At 50.5% G+C, this 17,159-nt stretch overlaps 2 protein-coding genes across 4 annotated transcripts in view; one reads left to right on the top strand and one right to left on the bottom strand.

Moving 5' to 3' along the window:
• The window catches only part of LOC120036074 (arf-GAP with Rho-GAP domain, ANK repeat and PH domain-containing protein 1-like), a 76,906-nt gene extending 60,325 nt beyond the window's left edge, over nucleotides 1-16,581 (top strand). For 2 of the 3 annotated variants that reach the window (XM_038982531.1, XM_038982533.1), the window contains exons 20-29: nucleotides 2,215-2,427; nucleotides 3,219-3,324; nucleotides 3,394-3,541; nucleotides 5,675-5,764; nucleotides 5,898-5,975; nucleotides 6,463-6,580; nucleotides 12,575-12,688; nucleotides 14,045-14,190; nucleotides 14,327-14,409; nucleotides 16,450-16,581. In XM_038982531.1, the coding sequence (XP_038838459.1) occupies nucleotides 2,215-2,427; nucleotides 3,219-3,324; nucleotides 3,394-3,541; nucleotides 5,675-5,764; nucleotides 5,898-5,975; nucleotides 6,463-6,580; nucleotides 12,575-12,688; nucleotides 14,045-14,190; nucleotides 14,327-14,409; nucleotides 16,450-16,513 (1,160 nt within the window). In that variant the 3' untranslated portion in view covers nucleotides 16,514-16,581. Of the gene's footprint in view, nucleotides 1-2,214; nucleotides 2,428-3,218; nucleotides 3,325-3,393; nucleotides 3,542-5,674; nucleotides 5,765-5,897; nucleotides 5,976-6,462; nucleotides 6,581-12,574; nucleotides 12,689-14,044; nucleotides 14,191-14,326; nucleotides 14,444-16,449 lie in introns of all 3 variants that reach the window. The other variant, XM_038982532.1, reaches the window with a different exon arrangement.
• A 152-nt stretch (nucleotides 16,582-16,733) lies between these two features.
• Nucleotides 16,734-17,159, bottom strand: part of LOC120036065 (centrosomal protein of 57 kDa-like) — a 6,260-nt gene continuing 5,834 nt past the window's right edge. The window contains exons 7-8 of the mRNA XM_038982525.1: nucleotides 16,862-16,887; nucleotides 16,734-16,741 (exon numbers count right to left, since the gene is read on the bottom strand). Coding sequence (XP_038838453.1) covers nucleotides 16,734-16,741; nucleotides 16,862-16,887 — 34 coding nt within the window. The remainder of the gene's footprint in view (nucleotides 16,742-16,861; nucleotides 16,888-17,159) is intronic.

Raw genomic sequence — 17,159 nt, 5'->3', positions numbered from 1 at the left:
CGCTAAACCCTAAGCCCTCAGCCCTCAGCCCTCAGCCCTAAACCTTCAGCCCTAAACCCTCAGCCCTAAACCCTCAGCCCTCAGCCCTAAACCCTCAGCCCTAAACCCTCAGCCCTAAACCCTCAGCCCTAAGCCCTCAAACCCTAAACCCTCAAACCCTAAACCCTCAACCCTCAGCCCTAAACCCTCAGCCCTAAACCCTCAGCCCTTGAATGACGTTTTACATTGTCACATCCGAGTGTACCTTAAATGTGCCTTGCCCAAGCGAGTGAGAGTGATGATTGGAGAGGCAACTTACTTGGTGGAAATCTTCATGTTGAGCTTAAAAACAACTAACCTAAAGCTAATAATGTACCTAGTAAGCTAACGTATCTAGCCAGCACTCCCATCAGATGGCTAGCTACAGTATTAATGTACCTAGTAAGCTAACGTATCTAGCCAGCACTCCTATCAGATGGCTAGCTACAATATTAATGTATCTAGCAAGCTAACGTATCTAGCCAGCACTCCTATCAGATGGCTAGCTACAGTATTAATGTATCTAGTAAGCTAACGTATCTAGCCAGCACTCCTATCAGATGGCTAGCTACAGTATTAATATATCTAGTAAGCTAACGTATCTAGCCAGCACTCCTATCAGATGGCTAGCTACAGTATTAATGTATCTAGTAAGCTAACGTATCTAGCCAGCACTCCTATCAGATGGCTAGCTACAGTATTAATGTACCTAGTAAGCTAACGTATCTAGCCAGCACTCCCATCAGATGGCTAGCTACAGTATTAATGTACCTAGTAAGCTAACGTATCTAGCCAGCACTCCTATCAGATGGCTAGCTACAATATTAATGTATCTAGCAAGCTAACGTATCTAGCCAGCACTACTGTCAGATGGCTAGCTACAGTTACCCATAGCTGAATAGCAAGTTTTATAGTTTGGTAATTTATTTCAATAAATTTCAGAATTCCAAAAATGTTTCATAGGCTCCTCACTACGAGACTAAGCCAATTTGCCAACACTAAAATCAATGTGTATATATATATATATATATTTTAGCACGCTCGCTTCATACTTTTTTCTGACATGCCGAAAAAGCAGCCTTGTTGATTAAATTTGACACACCAGAGTTTGACATGTTAATACAATTTGCATTGAATTGTGGGTCATATCAACACCGTAAGTGACCAAAGTTCTTCACTCCCTCAAGCTAAATCTAGGGCCGAGGGGGCAACGTTTGTGAATTGGACCTCCACTTAAGATGGCAATCAAACTGCATCCGGTTTCCACTGGGATTCTCCCGAGGGAAAGTAATGGCTGAGGGGCTAAAAATAACTTATTTGGACTGCAGTCTTACACCATGCCCAAACCCGACGCACGCGTGCATTCGCGTGTGCAAATTGATTTTGTCCTCCCACACCCAACGCCATCACGACACGCAGGTTGAAACATCAAAACAATACTCTGAACCAATTATATTAATTTGGGCACAGGTCGAAAAGCATTAAACATTATGGCAATTTAGCTAGCTAGTTTGCAGTTGCTAGCTAATTTGTCCTATTTAGCTAGCTTGTTGCTGCTATTTAATTTGTCCTGGGATATAAACGTTGAGTTGTTATTATACCTGAAACGCACAAGGTCCTCTACGCCGACAATTAATCCACACATAAAACGGTCAACCAAATCGTTTCTAGTCATTGCTCCTCCTTCATCTTTTTCTTCTTTGGACTTTATATGGCGATTGGCATCTAACTTTCATAATAAGGTGTATTACCACAACCGACCGACCTCAGTTCATCTTTCAATCACCCACGTGGGTATAACCAATGAGGAGATGGCACGTGGGTATATGCTTCTATAAACCAATGAGGAGATGGGAGAGGCAGGACTTGCACCGCGTTCAGCGTCACAAATAGAACTGACTTCTATTTTTAGCGCTTGGCAACGCAGACGCTCGTTGGCACGCGTGATCAGTGTGGGTGCAATGACTGAATAACATGCGAGCTGTGTGGTCAGCATGTTAGTCTCTTCCATCTGCTGACTCTCTTCCTAATCCCTTCTGGGCTCTGATTGGCTGCTACTCTGGCCTCTGAACTCTGACAGTTTTGGTTGGTCAGTAAGAGAAGGGGGAGAATTGAAACACTGTGAACCATGTCAGGAGTATGTGTTGTGGAGTGGATATTAGAGTGTGTCTGAGTTTTAATCTGTGTGTGTTTTAGGTCTGACGTCTGAGGGTATCTACCGTAAGAGCGGAGTGAACAGTCGCGTGGCGGCGCTGTGCGAGGCGTTTCGGCGTGATGCTCGTAGTGTGCGTCTAAAGGAGGGGGAGCACCAGGTGGACGACGTGTCTAACACACTGAAACGCTTCTTCAGAGAGTCTGGAGAGGGACTGTTCACCACACAGGCTGCTAGCGCATGGCTCAGCACACCTGGTGAGTCCTACACACCTAACACCCTAACTCCTGCACCCTAACTCCTACACCCTATATCCTAACCTCTACACCCTATATCCTACACTCTGTATCCTGCACCCTAACCCTTGTACCTAACACCCTATATCCTACACCCTATATCTTACACCTAACTCCTACATCCTGTATCCTACACCCTAACCCCTACACCCTATATCCTAAACCCAACACCCTATATCCTAAACCCAACACCCTGTATCCTACACCCCAACACCCTGCATCCTACACCCTAACCCCAACACCCAGTATCCTACACCCTGTATCCTACACCCTGTATCCTACACCCTGTATCCTACACCCTGTATCCTACACCCTAACCCCAACACCCTGTATCTTACACCCTAACCCCAACACCCTGTATCCTACACCCCCAACCCCAACACCTTATATCCTATACCCTAACCACTACACCGTGTATCCTACACCCTAACCCCTACACCATGTATCCTACACCCTAACCTCTATATCCTACACCCTAACCACTACATCATGTATCCTACACCCAACACCCTGTATCTTACACCCCAACCCCAACACCCAGTATCCTACACCCTAACCCCAACACCCAGTATCCTACACCCTAACCCCAACACCCAGTATCCTACACCCTAACCCCAACACCCTGTATCCTACACCCTAACTCCAACACCTTGTATCCTACACCCTAACCCCAACAGCCAGTATCCTACACCCTAACCCCAACACCCAGTATCCTACACCCTAACCCCAACACCGTGTGCGTTGTCTGTCAGTGGTCCCAGAGGAGAGCAACAAGATCTCTCAGTACCAGCTGCTGCTGAGCCGCCTGCCCAGAGTCAACAAGGCCACGCTACGAGCCCTGGTCAACCACCTCTACTGGTGAGACACATATAAACACACACACACACACCTCCGCTCAGAGTGTAACGGTGTGTGTGTTGTCCACAGTGTGCAGCGGTTTGCAGAGCTGAACCAGATGAATCTCCATAACCTGGCTATAGTATTTGGCCCAACACTGTTCCAGACCGACGGGAAGGACTACACAGCTGGCCGCGTCGTAGAGGAACTCATAGAGCACTACACGGACGTCTTTGAGGTCAGAGACACTGTTAGCTCTAACCCCTGACCCCTAACCTCATAGAGCACTACACAGACGTCTTTGAGGTCAGAGACACTGTTAGCTCTAACCCCTGACCCCTAACCTCATAGAGCACTACACAGACGTCTTTGAGGTCAGAGACGCTGTTAACTCTAACCCCTGACCCCTAACCTCATAGAGGCGGCAGGTAGCCTAGCGGTTAAGATCATTGAACCTGTAACCAGAAGGCCGCTGGTTCGCATCTCAGTGCCAGAGGTGTCATTACAGACCCTGGTTCGATCTCGGGCTGTATCACAACCGGCCGTGATCGGGAGACCCATAGGGCGGCGCACAATTGGCCCAGTGTTCGTCTGGGTTAGGGGAGGGTTTGGCCGGAGTAGGCAGCCATTGTAAAATAAGAATTTCTTCTTAACTGACTTGCCTAGTTAAATAAAAAACTGAAAGGTATGTGCCCTTGAGCAAGGCACATAACCTTAATTGCTCCTGTAAGTCGCTTGGTAGTGGGATGGTTTGGTAGGGGGATGGTTTGGTAGTGGGATGGTTTGGTAAGGGGATGGTTTGGTAGTGGGATGGTTTGGTAGGGGGATGGTTTGGTAGGGGGATGGTTTGGTAGGGGGATGGTTTGGTAGGGGGATGGTTTGGTAAGGGGATGGTTTGGTAAGGGGATGGTTTGGTAAGGGGATGGTTTGGTAGGGGGATGGTTTGGTAGGGGGATGGTTTGGTAGTGGGATGGTTTGGTAGTGGGATGGTTTGGTAGTGGGATGGTTTGGTAGTGGGATGGTTTGGTAGTGGGATGGTCTGGTAAGGGGATGGTTTGGTAAGGGGATGGTTTGATGGTTTGGTAGTGGGATGGTTTGGTAGTGGGATGGTTTGGTAGTGGGATGGTTTGGTAGGGGGATGGTTTGGTAGGGGGATGGTTTGGTAGGGGGATGGTTTGATGGTTTGGTAGGGGGATGGTTTGGTAAGGGGATGGTTTGGTAGTGGGAAGGTTTGGTAGGGGGATGGTTTGGTAAGGGGATGGTTTGGTAGGGGGATGGTTTGGTAAGGGGAAGGTTTGGTAGTGGGAAGGTTTGGTAGTGGGAAGGTTTGGTAGTGGGAAGGTTTGGTAAGGGGATGGTTTGGTAAGGGGATGGTTTGATAAGGGGATGGTTTGGTAAGGGGATGGTTTGGTAAGGGGATGGTTTGGTAAGGGGATGGTTTGGTAAGGGGATGGTTTGGTAGTGGGAAGGTTTGGTAAGGGGGATGGTTTGGTAAGGGGATGGTTTGGTAAGGGGATGGTTTGGTAGGGGGATGGTTTGGTAAGGGGATGGTTTGGTAGGGGGATGGTTTGGTAGGGGGATGGTTTGGTAGGGGGATGGTTTGGTGGTTTGGTAGGGGGATGGTTTGGTAGTGGGATGGTTTGGTAGTGGGATGGTTTGGTAGGGGGATGGTTTGGTAGTGGGATGGTTTGGTAGGGGGATGGTTTGGTAGGGGGATGGTTTGGTAGTGGGATTGCTGCAGTGTGTGGTAGGGGGATGACTACAGTGTTTGGTAGGCGGATGGCTGCGTGTTTGGTGGGGGGATGGTTTGGTAGGGGGGTGGTTTGGTAGTGGGATGGCTGCAGTGTGTGGTAGGGGGATGACTACAGTGTTTGGTAGGGGGGTGACTACAGTGTTTGGTAGGCGGATGGCTGCGTGTTTGGTGGGGGGATGGTTGCAGGTTTGGTAGGTGGATGGCTGCATGTTTGGTAGGTGGATGGCTGAATGTTTGGTAGGGGGATGGTTGCAGGTTTGGTAGGTGGATGGCTGCATGTTTGGTAGGTGGATGGCTGCATGTTTGGTAGGTGGATGGCTGAATGTTTGGTAGGCGGATGGCTGCAGTGTTTGGTAGGCGGATGGCTGCAGTGTTTGGTAGGCGGATGGCTGCAGTGTTTGGTAGGCGGATGGCTGCAGTGTTTGGTAGGCGGATGGCTGCAGTGTGTGGTGGGCGGATGGCTGCAGTGTGTGGTAGGCGGATGGCTGCAGTGTGTGGTAGGCGGATGGCTGCAGTTTGAGCTGGTCAGTGGTGTTTCAACCACGGAGTGAGTAGTTATACCGGTTATATGGTCATGTTGTTGTGTGGTTGACCGTGTGTGGTTGTGTTGCGGTCCAGGTGGATGAGCAGCAGCTGAAAAGGCAGCTGGATGAGATCACGGTCATCATTAAAGTTAGAGAGAAGTTGAACCTCAACTCCAGCGTTCCTGTGAGTAATACAGTACACTCACACACATCTCCTCAACTCCAAGGTTTCTGTGAGTCACATAAACTTCTCATGTGTTTGCAGTGTTCTGCTGTAACCCAATGTGCTTTAACGCGCGCGTGTGTGTGTTGTGCAGGCGTCGGGGTCAGCAGGTGACTTCATCTGTACAGTGTACCTGGAGGAGAAGAAGGAGACGGCAGAGCAGCATGTCAAGGTGACCTCTCACCTCTGACCTTAACTGTACATAGCCCATCTTTTAAACAGCCCATCTATCTTCCTACTTCACCCCCATACTGTATTTATTTATTTATCTTGCTCCTTTGCACCCCAGTATCTCTACTTGCACATTCATCTTCTGCACATCTACCATTCCAGTGTTTAATTGCTAAATTGTAATTACTTCGGCACCATGGCCTATTTATTGCCTTAACTCCCTTATCTTACCTCATTTGCACTCACTGTATATATACTTTTCTATTGTGTTATTGATTGTACATTTGTTTATTCCACGTGTAACTCTGTGTTGCTGTATGTGTCGAATTGCTATGCTTTATCTTGGCCAGGTCGCAGTTGCAAATGAGAACTTGTTCTCAACTAGCCTACCTGGTGAAATAAATAAATCAACTAACCCTTTATCACGATAGGGAACTAGAGTAAGAAGGGGTGCAGAATGTCACTCCCTCCACTGCTCTCCCCTCTAGATCCCTGGTTCTATGACGGCAGCAGAGCTAACCTGTGAGATTCTGGACCGGCGGAAGATCCAGGTCAGAGAGAAAGACTACTGGAGCTGCTGGGAGGTCAGCCAGAAGGAGGAGATGGGTGAGTGGAGAGAGATGGGAGGTCAGCCAGAAGGAGGAGACGGGTGAGTGGAGAGAGATGGGAGGTCAGCCAGAAGGAGGTGAGTGGAGAGAGATGGGAGGTCAGTCAGAAGGAGACCGGTGAGTGGAGAGAGATGGGAGGTCAGTCAGAAGGAGACCGGTGAGTGGAGAGAGATGGGAGGTCAGTCAGAAGGAGACCGGTGAGTGGAGAGAGATGGGAGGTCAGTCAGAAGGAGACCGGTGAGTGGAGAGAGATGGGAGGTCAGTCAGAAGGAGACCGGTGAGTGGAGAGAGATGAGAGGTCAGCCAGAAGGAGGAGACCAGTGAGTGGAGAGAGATGGGAGGTCAGTAAGAAGGAGACCGGTGAGTGGAGAGAGATGGGAGGTCAGATGTAGTGTATATCTATATATACTGCATATAGAGAGGGAGAGATGATGGAGAGGTGGGGAAAGAGGTATGGATGGTAGTGGTGGAGAAAGAGGTATGGGATGGTAGTGGTGGAGAAAGAGGTATGGGATGGTAGTGGTGGAGAAAGAGGTATGGGATGGAGTGGTGGGGAAAGAGGTATGGGATGGTAGTGGTGGGGGGAAAGAGGTATGGGACGGAGAGGTGGGGAAAGAGGTATGGGATGGTAGTGGTGGAGAAAGAGGTATGGGATGGAGAGTTGGAGAAAGAGGTATGGGATGGAGAGGTGGGGAAAGAGGTATGAGATGGAGTGATGGGGAAAGAGGTATGGGATGGTAGTGGTGGAGAAAGAGGTATGGGATGGTAGTGGTGGAGAAAGAGGTATGGGATGGAGAGGTGGGGAAAGAGGTATGAGATGGAGAAAGAGGTATGGGATGGAGATGTGGGGAAAGAGGTATGGGATGGAGATGTGGGGAAAGAGGTATGGGATGGTAGTGGTGGGGAAAGAGGTATGGGATGGTAGTGGTGGGGAAAGAGGTATGGGATGGAGAGGTGGGGAAAGAGGTATGGGATGGAGAGGTGGGGAAAGAGGTATGAGATGGAGATGTGGGGAAAGAGGTATGGGATGGAGAGGTGGGGAAAGAGGTATGAGAGGGAGAGGTGGGGAAAGAGGTATGAGAGGGAGAGGTGGGGAAAGAGGTATGAGAGGGAGTGGTGGGGAAAGAGGTATGGGATGGTAGTAGTGGAGAAAGAGGTATGGGATGGTAGTAGTGGAGAAAGAGGTATGGGATGGTAGTAGTGGAGAAAGAGGTATGGGATGGTAGTAGTGGAGAAAGAGGTATGGGATGGTAGTAGTGGAGAAAGAGGTATGGGATGGTAGTAGTGGAGAAAGAGGTATGGGATGGAGAGGTGGGGAAAGAGGTATGGGATGGAGATGTGGGGAAAGAGGTATGGGATGGAGATGTGGGGTATGAGGTGGAGAGGTGGGGAAAGAGGTATGAGAGGGAGATGTGGGGTATGAGGTGGAGAGGTGGGGAAAGGGGTATGAGAGGGAGATGTGGGGTATGAGGTGGAGAGGTGGGGAAAGGGGTATGAGATGGAGATGTGGGGTATGAGGTGGAGAGGTGGGGAAAGAGGTATGAGAGGGAGATGTGGGGTATGAGGTGGAGAGGTGGGGAAAGGGGTATGAGAGGGAGATGTGGGGTATGAGGTGGAGAGGTGGGGAAAGAGGTATGAGAGGGAGAGGTGGGGAAAGAGGTATGGGATGGTAGTGGTGGAGAAAGAGGTATGGATGGTAGTGGTGGAGAAAGAGGTATGGGATGGTAGTGGTGGGGAAAGAGGTATGGGATGGAGATGTGGGGAAAGAGGTATGAGATGGAGAGGTGGGGAAAGAGGTATGGGATGGAGAGGTGGGGAAAGAGGTATGGGATGGAGAGGTGGGGAAAGAGGTATGGGATGGAGATGTGGAGAAAGAGGTATGGGATGGAGAGGTGGAGAAAGAGGTATGAGAGGGAGAGGTGGAGAAAGAGGTATGGGATGGAGATGTGGGGTATGAGGTGGAGAGGTGGGGAAAGAGGTATGGGATGGAGAGGTGGGGAAAGAGGTATGGGATGGAGAGGTGGAGAAAGAGGTATGGGATGGAGAGGTGGGGAAAGAGGTATGAGATGGAGATGTGGGGTATGAGGTGGAGAGGTGGGGAAAGAGGTATGAGAGGGAGAGGTGGGGAAAGAGGTATGGGATGGAGAGGTGGGGGGAAAGAGGTATGGGATGGTAGTGGTGGGGGGAGGGAGGTATGGGATGGAGAGGTGGGGAAAGAGGTATGGGATGGTAGTGGTGGGGGGAAAGAGGTATGGGATGGTAGTGGTGGGGGGAGGGAGGTATGGGATGGTAGTGGTGGGGAAAGAGGTATGGGATGGTAGTGGTGGAGAAAGAGGTATGGGATGGTAGTGGTGGAGAAAGAGGTATGGGATGGTAGTGGTGGGGGGAAAGAGGTATGGGATGGTAGTGGTGGGGGGAAAGAGGTATGGGATGGTAGTGGTGGGGGGAAAGAGGTATGGGATGGTAGTGGTGGAGAAAGAGGTATGGGATGGTAGTGGTGGGAGGAAAGAGGTATGGGATGGTAGTGGTGGGGGGAAAGAGGTATGGGATGGTAGTGGTGGGGGGAAAGAGGTATGGGATGGAGATGTGGGGAAAGAGGTATGGGATGGTAGTGGTGGAGAAAGAGGTATGGGATGGTAGTGGTGGGGGGAAAGAGGTATGGGATGGTAGTGGTGGAGAAAGAGGTATGGATGGTAGTGGTGGAGAAAGAGGTTTGGATGGTAGTGGTGGAGAAAGAGGTATGGGACGGTAGTGGTGGGGGGAAAGAGGTATGGGATGGTAGTGGTGGGGGGAAAGAGGTATGGGATGGTAGTGGTGGAGAAAGAGGTATGGGATGGTAGTGGTGGGGGGAAAGAGGTATGCGATGGTAGTGGTGGAGAAAGAGGTATGGATGATAGTGGTGGAGAAAGAGGTATGGGATGGTAGTGGTGGGGGGAAAGAGGTATGGGATGGTAGTGGTGGGGGGAAAGAGGTATGGGATGGTAGTGGTGGAGAAAGAGGTATGGATGGTAGTGGTGGAGAAAGAGGTATGGGATGGAGATGTGGGGAAAGAGGTATGGGATGGTAGTGGTGGAGAAAGAGGTATGGGATGGTAGTGGTGGGGGGAAAGAGGTATGGGATGGTAGTGGTGGAGAAAGAGGTATGGATGGTAGTGGTGGGGGGAAAGAGGTATGGGATGGTAGTGGTGGGGGGAAAGAGGTATGGGATGGTAGTGGTGGGGGGAAAGAGGTATGATGGTAGTGGTGGAGAAAGAGGTATGGGACGGTAGTGGTGGGGGGAAAGAGGTATGGGATGGTAGTGGTGGAGAAAGAGGTATGGGATGGTAGTGGTGGGGGGAAAGAGGTATGCGATGGTAGTGGTGGAGAAAGAGGTATGGATGGTAGTGGTGGAGAAAGAGGTATGGGACGGTAGTGGTGGGGGGAAAGAGGTATGGGATGGTAGTGGTGGAGAAAGAGGTATGGGATGGTAGTGGTGGGGGGAAAGAGGTATGCGATGGTAGTGGTGGAGAAAGAGGTATGGATGATAGTGGTGGAGAAAGAGGTATGGGATGGTAGTGGTGGGGGGAAAGAGGTATGGGATGGTAGTGGTGGGGGGAAAGAGGTATGGGATGGTAGTGGTGGAGAAAGAGGTATGGATGGTAGTGGTGGAGAAAGAGGTATGGGATGGAGATGTGGGGAAAGAGGTATGGGATGGTAGTGGTGGAGAAAGAGGTATGGGATGGTAGTGGTGGGGGGAAAGAGGTATGGGATGGTAGTGGTGGGGGGAAAGAGGTATGGATGGTAGTGGTGGAGAAAGAGGTATGGGACGGTAGTGGTGGGGGGAAAGAGGTATGGGACGGTAGTGGTGGGGGGAAAGAGGTATGGGACGGTAGTGGTGGGGGGAAAGAGGTATGGGATGGTAGTGGTGGAGAAAGAGGTATGGGATGGTAGTGGTGGGGGGAAAGAGGTATGGGATGGTAGTGGTGGAGAAAGAGGTATGGGATGGAGATGTGGGGAAAGAGGTATGGGATGGTAGTGGTGGGGGGAAAGAGGTATGGGATGGTAGTGGTGGAGAAAGAGGTATGGGATGGAGATGTGGGGAAAGAGGTATGGGATGGTAGTGGTGGGGGGAAAGAGGTATGGGATGGTAGTGGTGGAGAAAGAGGTATGGATGGTAGTGGTGGAGAAAGAGGTATGGGACGGTAGTGGTGGGGGGAAAGAGGTATGGGACGGTAGTGGTGGGGGGAAAGAGGTATGGGACGGTAGTGGTGGGGGGAAAGAGGTATGGGACGGTAGTGGTGGAGAAAGAGGTATGGGATGGTAGTGGTGGGGGGAAAGAGGTATGGGATGGTAGTGGTGGAGAAAGAGGTATGGATGGTAGTGGTGGAGAAAGAGGTATGGGATGGTAGTGGTGGGGGGAAAGAGGTATGGGATGGTAGTGGTGGGGGGAAAGAGGTATGGGATGGTAGTGGTGGAGAAAGAGGTATGGGATGGTAGTGGTGGAGAAAGAGGTATGGATGGTAGTGGTGGAGAAAGAGGTATGGGATGGAGAGGTGGGGAAAGAGGTATGGGATGGAGAGGTGGGGAAAGAGGTATGGGATGGTAGTGGTGGGGGGAAAGAGGTATGGGATGGTAGTGGTGGGGGGAAAGAGGTATGGGATGGTAGTGGTGGGGGGAGGGAGGTATGGGATGGAGAGGTGGGGAAAGAGGTATGGGATGGTAGTGGTGGGGGGAAAGAGGTATGGGATGGTAGTGGTGGGGGGAAAGAGGTATGGGATGGTAGTGGTGGGGGGAAAGAGGTATGGGATGGTAGTGGTGGGGGGAAAGAGGTATGGGATGGTAGTGGTGGGGGGAAAGAGGTATGGGATGGTAGTGGTGGGGAAAGAGGTATGGGATGGTAGTGGTGGGGAAAGAGGTATGGGATGGTAGTGGTGGAGAAAGAGGTATGGGATGGTAGTGGTGGGGGGAAAGAGGTATGGGATGGTAGTGGTGGGGGGAAAGAGGTATGGGATGGTAGTGGTGGGGGGAAAGAGGTATGGGATGGTAGTGGTGGGGGGAAAGAGGTATGGGATGGTAGTGGTGGGGGGAAAGAGGTATGGGATGGTAGTGGTGGAGAAAGAGGTATGGGATGGTAGTGGTGGGGGGAAAGAGGTATGGGATGGTAGTGGTGGGGGGAAAGAGGTATGGGATGGTAGTGGTGGGGGGAAAGAGGTATGATGGTAGTGGTGGAGAAAGAGGTATGGATGGTAGTGGTGGAGAAAGAGGTATGGGATGGAGATGTGGGGAAAGAGGTATGGGATGGTAGTGGTGGAGAAAGAGGTATGGGATGGTAGTGGTGGGGGGAAAGAGGTATGGGATGGTAGTGGTGGAGAAAGAGGTATGGGATGGTAGTGGTGGAGAAAGAGGTATGGATGGTAGTGGTGGAGAAAGAGGTATGGGACGGTAGTGGTGGGGGGAAAGAGGTATGGGACGGTAGTGGTGGGGGGAAAGAGGTATGGGATGGTAGTGGTGGAGAAAGAGGTATGGGATGGTAGTGGTGGGGAGAAAGAGGTATGGGATGGTAGTGGTGGGGGGAAAGAGGTATGGGATGGTAGTGGGGGGAAAGAGGTATGGGATGGTAGTGGTGGGGGGAAAGAGGTATGGGATGGTAGTGGTGGGGGGAAAGAGGTATGGGATGGTAGTGGTGGAGAAAGAGGTATGGATGGTAGTGGTGGAGAAAGAGGTATGGGATGGTAGTGGTGGAGAAAGAGGTATGGGATGGTAGTGGTGGGGGGAAAGAGGTATGGGATGGTAGTGGTGGGGGGAAAGAGGTATGGGATGGTAGTGGTGGAGAAAGAGGTATGGGATGGTAGTGGTGGGGGGAAAGAGGTATGGGATGGTAGTGGTGGAGAAAGAGGTATGGGATGGTAGTGGTGGAGAAAGAGGTATGGATGGTAGTGGTGGTGGAGAAAGGTGATGCTGCTGTTGAAGCTCTGTTCTGTTTGTCTCTCTCTCTCACTCTCTCTCTCACTCAGAGCGTCCGTTGCATCATCTGGAGCGTGTGTTACCCATCCTACACTCTCTGGGTACCGACTCCCACCTGCTGGTCAAGAAACACCTGGCCATGGAGGCCATACTCGTCTACCTGGGTACACACACACTAACACACACACACACTAACACACACACACACACACACGTGGTTACCGGGTTAAAACGGAAACAACTCAAAGATGACCAGTTTAGGCATTAGTTCTGAGTGGTTAAGGTTGGGGTTATGGCGTGCTAGAGCATTGACCTGCTGTGGTGCATTGTTCTGAGTGGTTAAGGTTGGGGTTATGGCTTGCTAGAGCATTGACCTGCTGTGGTGCATTGTTCTGAGTGGTTAAGGTTGGGGTTATGGCGTGCTAGAGCATTGACCTGCTGTGGTGCATTGTTCTGAGTGGTTAAGGTTGGGGTTATGGCGTGCTAGAGCATTGACCTGCTGTGGTGCATTGTTCTGAGTGGTTAAGGTTGGGGTTATGGCGTGCTAGAGCATTGACCTGCTGTGGTGCATTGTTCTGAGTGGTTAAGGTTGGGGTTATGGCTTGCTAGAGCATTGACCTGCTGTGGTGCATTGTTCTGAGTGGTTAAGGTTGGGGTTATGGCTTGCTAGAGCATTGACCTGCTGTGGTGCATTAGTTCTGAGTGGTTAAGGTTGGGGTTATGGCGTGCTAGAGCATTGACCTGCTGTGGTGCATTGTTCTGAGTGGTTAAGGTTGGGGTTATGGCGTGCTAGAGCATTGACCTGCTGTGGTGCATTAGTTCTGAGTGGTTAAGGTTGGGGTTATGGCGTGCTAGAGCATTGACCTGCTGTGGTGCATTGTTCTGAGTGGTTAAGGTTGGGGTTATGGCGTGCTAGAGCATTGACCTGCTGTGGTGCATTGTTCTGAGTGGTTAAGGTTGGGGTTATGGCGTGCTAGAGCATTGACCTGCTGTGGTGCATTGTTCTGAGTGGTTAAGGTTGGGGTTATGGCGTGCTAGAGCATTGACCTGCTGTGGTGCATTGTTCTGAGTGGTTAAGGTTGGGGTTATGGCGTGCTAGAGCATTGACCTGCTGTGGTGCATTGTTCTGAGTGGTTAAGGTTGGGGTTATGGCGTGCTAGAGCATTGACCTGCTGTGGTGCATTGTTCTGAGTGGTTAAGGTTGGGGTTATGGCGTGCTAGAGCATTGACCTGCTGTGGTGCATTGTTCTGAGTGGTTAAGGTTGGGGTTATGGCGTGCTAGAGCATTGACCTGCTGTGGTGCATTAGTTCTGAGCAGCACCAGTTCACTCCCATTTCTGGGTGAATGTTGTATTTTATTTTATTGTGAGCTTATATCCACCTTCTCAGGACCTTCTCAAACGTCTGAAATCTAAGTCTGTTTCTAGTGATCAGGCTGCTCACACACAATTTAATTGACTTCTCAGCTCTACTATTACCCATAAACTGTTTCTGATTTGGTACGATCCGTCCCCCCATAGCCAGTAAAGTGGATGTGTCCAAGCACGGGATGGTGAAGTTCCGGGAAGAGAGGAGCATTCTGGGATTGGGACTGAACACCGGCAGCTTCCACGACCGCTACTTCATCCTAAACACTGTCTCCCTCAGGATGTACAAGGAAGTGCGGGTAAGACACCACACACACACACACACACACACACACACACACACACACACACACACACACACACACACACACACACACACACACACACACACGTGCTAAGACTGAAACAGCTAATCTCTGTTTTGTTTCCCTGTAGAGTAATCGTCCAGAGAGGGAGTGGCAGGTGAAGAATCTGAGGGTCTATCTAGGCATCAAGAAGAAACTACGACCACCCACCTGGTCAGAACACCTCTCTGTTCTCTCCTCCTGCCTGGTCAGAACACCTCTCTGTCCTCTCCTCCTGCCTGGTCAGAACACCTCTCTGTCCTCTCCTCCTGCCTGGTCAGAACACCTCTCTGTCCTCTCCTCCTGCCTGGTCAGAACACCTCTCTGTCCTCTCCTCCTGCCTGGTCAGAACACCTCTCTGTCCTCTCCTCCTGCCTGGTCAGAACACCTCTCTGTCTTCTCCTCCTGCCTGGTCAGAACACCTCTCTGTCTTCTCCTCCTGCCTGGTCAGAACACCTCTCTGTCCTCTCCTCCTGCCTGGTCAGAACACCTCTCTGTCCTCTCCTCCTGCCTGGTCAGAACACCTCTCTGTCTCTCCTCCTGCCTGGTCAGAAAACCTCTCTGTCCTCTCCTCCTGCCTGGTCAGAACACCTCTCTGTCCTTTCCTCCTCCTGCCTGTCAGAACACCTCTCTGTCCTCTCCTCCTGCCTGGTCAGAACACCTCTCTGTCCTCTCCTCATGCCTGGTCAGAACACCTCTCTGTCCTCTCTCATGCCTGGTCAGAACACCTCTCTGTCTTTCTCCTCCTGCCTGGTCAGAACACCTCTCTGTCCTCTCCTCCTGCTGGTCAGAACACCTCTCTGTCCTCTCCTCATGCCTGGTCAGAACACCTCTCTGTCCTCTCCTCCTGCCTGGTCAGAACACCTCTCTGTCCTCTCCTCCTGCCTGGTCAGAACACCTCTCTGTCCTTTCCTCCTGCCTGGTCAGACCCCCCTCTCTCTCTGTAGTTGGGGTCTGACTGTGATGTTTCCTCTCTCTCTCTGTAGTTGGGGTCTGACTGTGATGTTTCCTCTCTCTCTGTAGTTGGGGTCTGACTGTGATGTTTCCTCTCTCTCTTGGTAGTTGGGGTCTGACTGTGATGTTTCCTCTCTCTCTCTAGTTGGGGTCTGACTGTGATGTTTCCTCTCTCTCTCTTGGTAGTTGGGGTCTGACTGTGATGTTTCCTCTCTCTCCTTGGTAGTTGGGTCTGACTGTGATGTTTCCTCTCTCCTTAGTTGGGGTCTGACTGTGATGTTTCCTCTCTCTCTCTTGGTAGTTGGGGTCTGACTGTGATGTTTCCTCTCTCTCTCTAGTTGGGGTCTGACTGTGATGTTTCCTCTCTCTCTCTTGGTAGTTGGGGTCTGACTGTGATGTTTCCTCTCTCTCTCTTGGTAGTTGGGGTCTGACTGTGATGTTTCCTCTCTCTCTGTAGTTGGGGTCTGACTGTGATGTTTCCTCTCTCTGTAGTTGGGGTCTGACTGTGATGTTTCCTCTCTCTCTCTGTAGTTGGGGTCTGACTGTGATGTTTCCTCTCTCTCTCTGTAGTTGGGGTCTGACTGTGATGTTTCCTCTCTCTCTCTGTAGTTGGGGTCTGACTGTGATGTTTCCTCTCTCTCTCTGTAGTTGGGGTCTGACTGTGATGTTTCCTCTCTCTCTTGGTAGTTGGGGTCTGACTGTGATGTTTCCTCTCTCTCTCTGTAGTTGGGGTCTGACTGTGATGTTTCCTCTCTCTCTCTGTAGTTGGGGTCTGACTGTGATGTTTCCTCTCTCTCTGTAGTTGGGGTCTGACTGTGATGTTTCCTCTCTCTCTGTAGTTGGGGTCTGACTGTGATGTTTCCTCTCTCTCTCTGTAGTTGGGGTCTGACTGTGATGTTTCCTCTCTCTCTGTAGTCGGGGTCTGACTGTGATGTTTCCTCTCTCTCTCTGTAGTCGGGGTCTGACTGTGATGTTTCCTCTCTCTCTCTGTAGTTGGGGTCTGACTGTGATGTTTCCTCTCTCTCTCTGTAGTTGGGGTCTGACTGTGATGTTTCCTCTCTCTGTAGTTGGGGTCTGACTGTGATGTTTCCTCTCTCTCTCTGTAGTTGGGGTCTGACTGTGATGTTTCCTCTCTCTCTCTGTAGTTGGGGTCTGACTGTGATGTTTCCTCTCTCTCTCTGTAGTTGGGGTCTGACTGTGATGTTTCCTCTCTCTCTCTGTAGTTGGGGTCTGACTGTGATGTTTCCTCTCTCTCTGTAGTTGGGGTCTGACTGTGATCTATAAAAGTGAAAAACAGGAGAAGCCAGAGAAGCAGCAATGGTGAGTCCCTGAATGTCTGTGTCCTCTGTCTGTGTCCTCTGTCTGTGTCCTCTGTCTGTGTCCTCTGTCTGTGTCCTCTGTCTGTGTCCTCTGTCTGTGTCCTCTGTCTGTGTCCTCTGTCTGTGTCCTCTGTCTGTGTCCTCTGTCTGTGTCCTCTGTCTGTGTCCTCTGTCTGTGTCCTCTGTCTGTGTATGCTATGCAGTAAGTCCAGTATATCTGGAGGCCTACTGAGCTACATACACCAGGGAATAGAGGTCTGCAATTGGAGATCTTTTACAGCCAAGAAGAACTCAAAAATCCACTTTTATTCTCTCTCTGACTAATCCTTTAAAAGCACATCTTACATCCTTACCATGTCCGTTGTCTATCTTCACCTTCCTACTCAGAAAAATTGACATCTTAGCTTGTCCCAAAATATAATGTAACAGTTTATTTTCTGCTGCTTACTGTATTGAAACCCCCAAATAAAATCAGTGTTATTGAAAATCTCCCCTACAGCTGTAAAGAAAATACTCCAGTATTTAAAAGAGAGGCTTTATCCTCTCACAATCCATAAAACTGTGAAAAAAGATTTCTCTTATATTACAAAAAGGACATCTATCTCCAACATCTGAATTAATAACAGATACAAAACCCTCCATTGCATCTCA

Source organism: Salvelinus namaycush, unplaced genomic scaffold, assembly GCF_016432855.1.
Source record: "Salvelinus namaycush isolate Seneca unplaced genomic scaffold, SaNama_1.0 Scaffold12, whole genome shotgun sequence".
In the NCBI taxonomy this organism is placed as follows: domain Eukaryota; kingdom Metazoa; phylum Chordata; class Actinopteri; order Salmoniformes; family Salmonidae; genus Salvelinus; species Salvelinus namaycush.
Note: the sequence above shows the minus strand (reverse complement) of the source record. Positions and strands in the feature narration are given on the sequence as shown.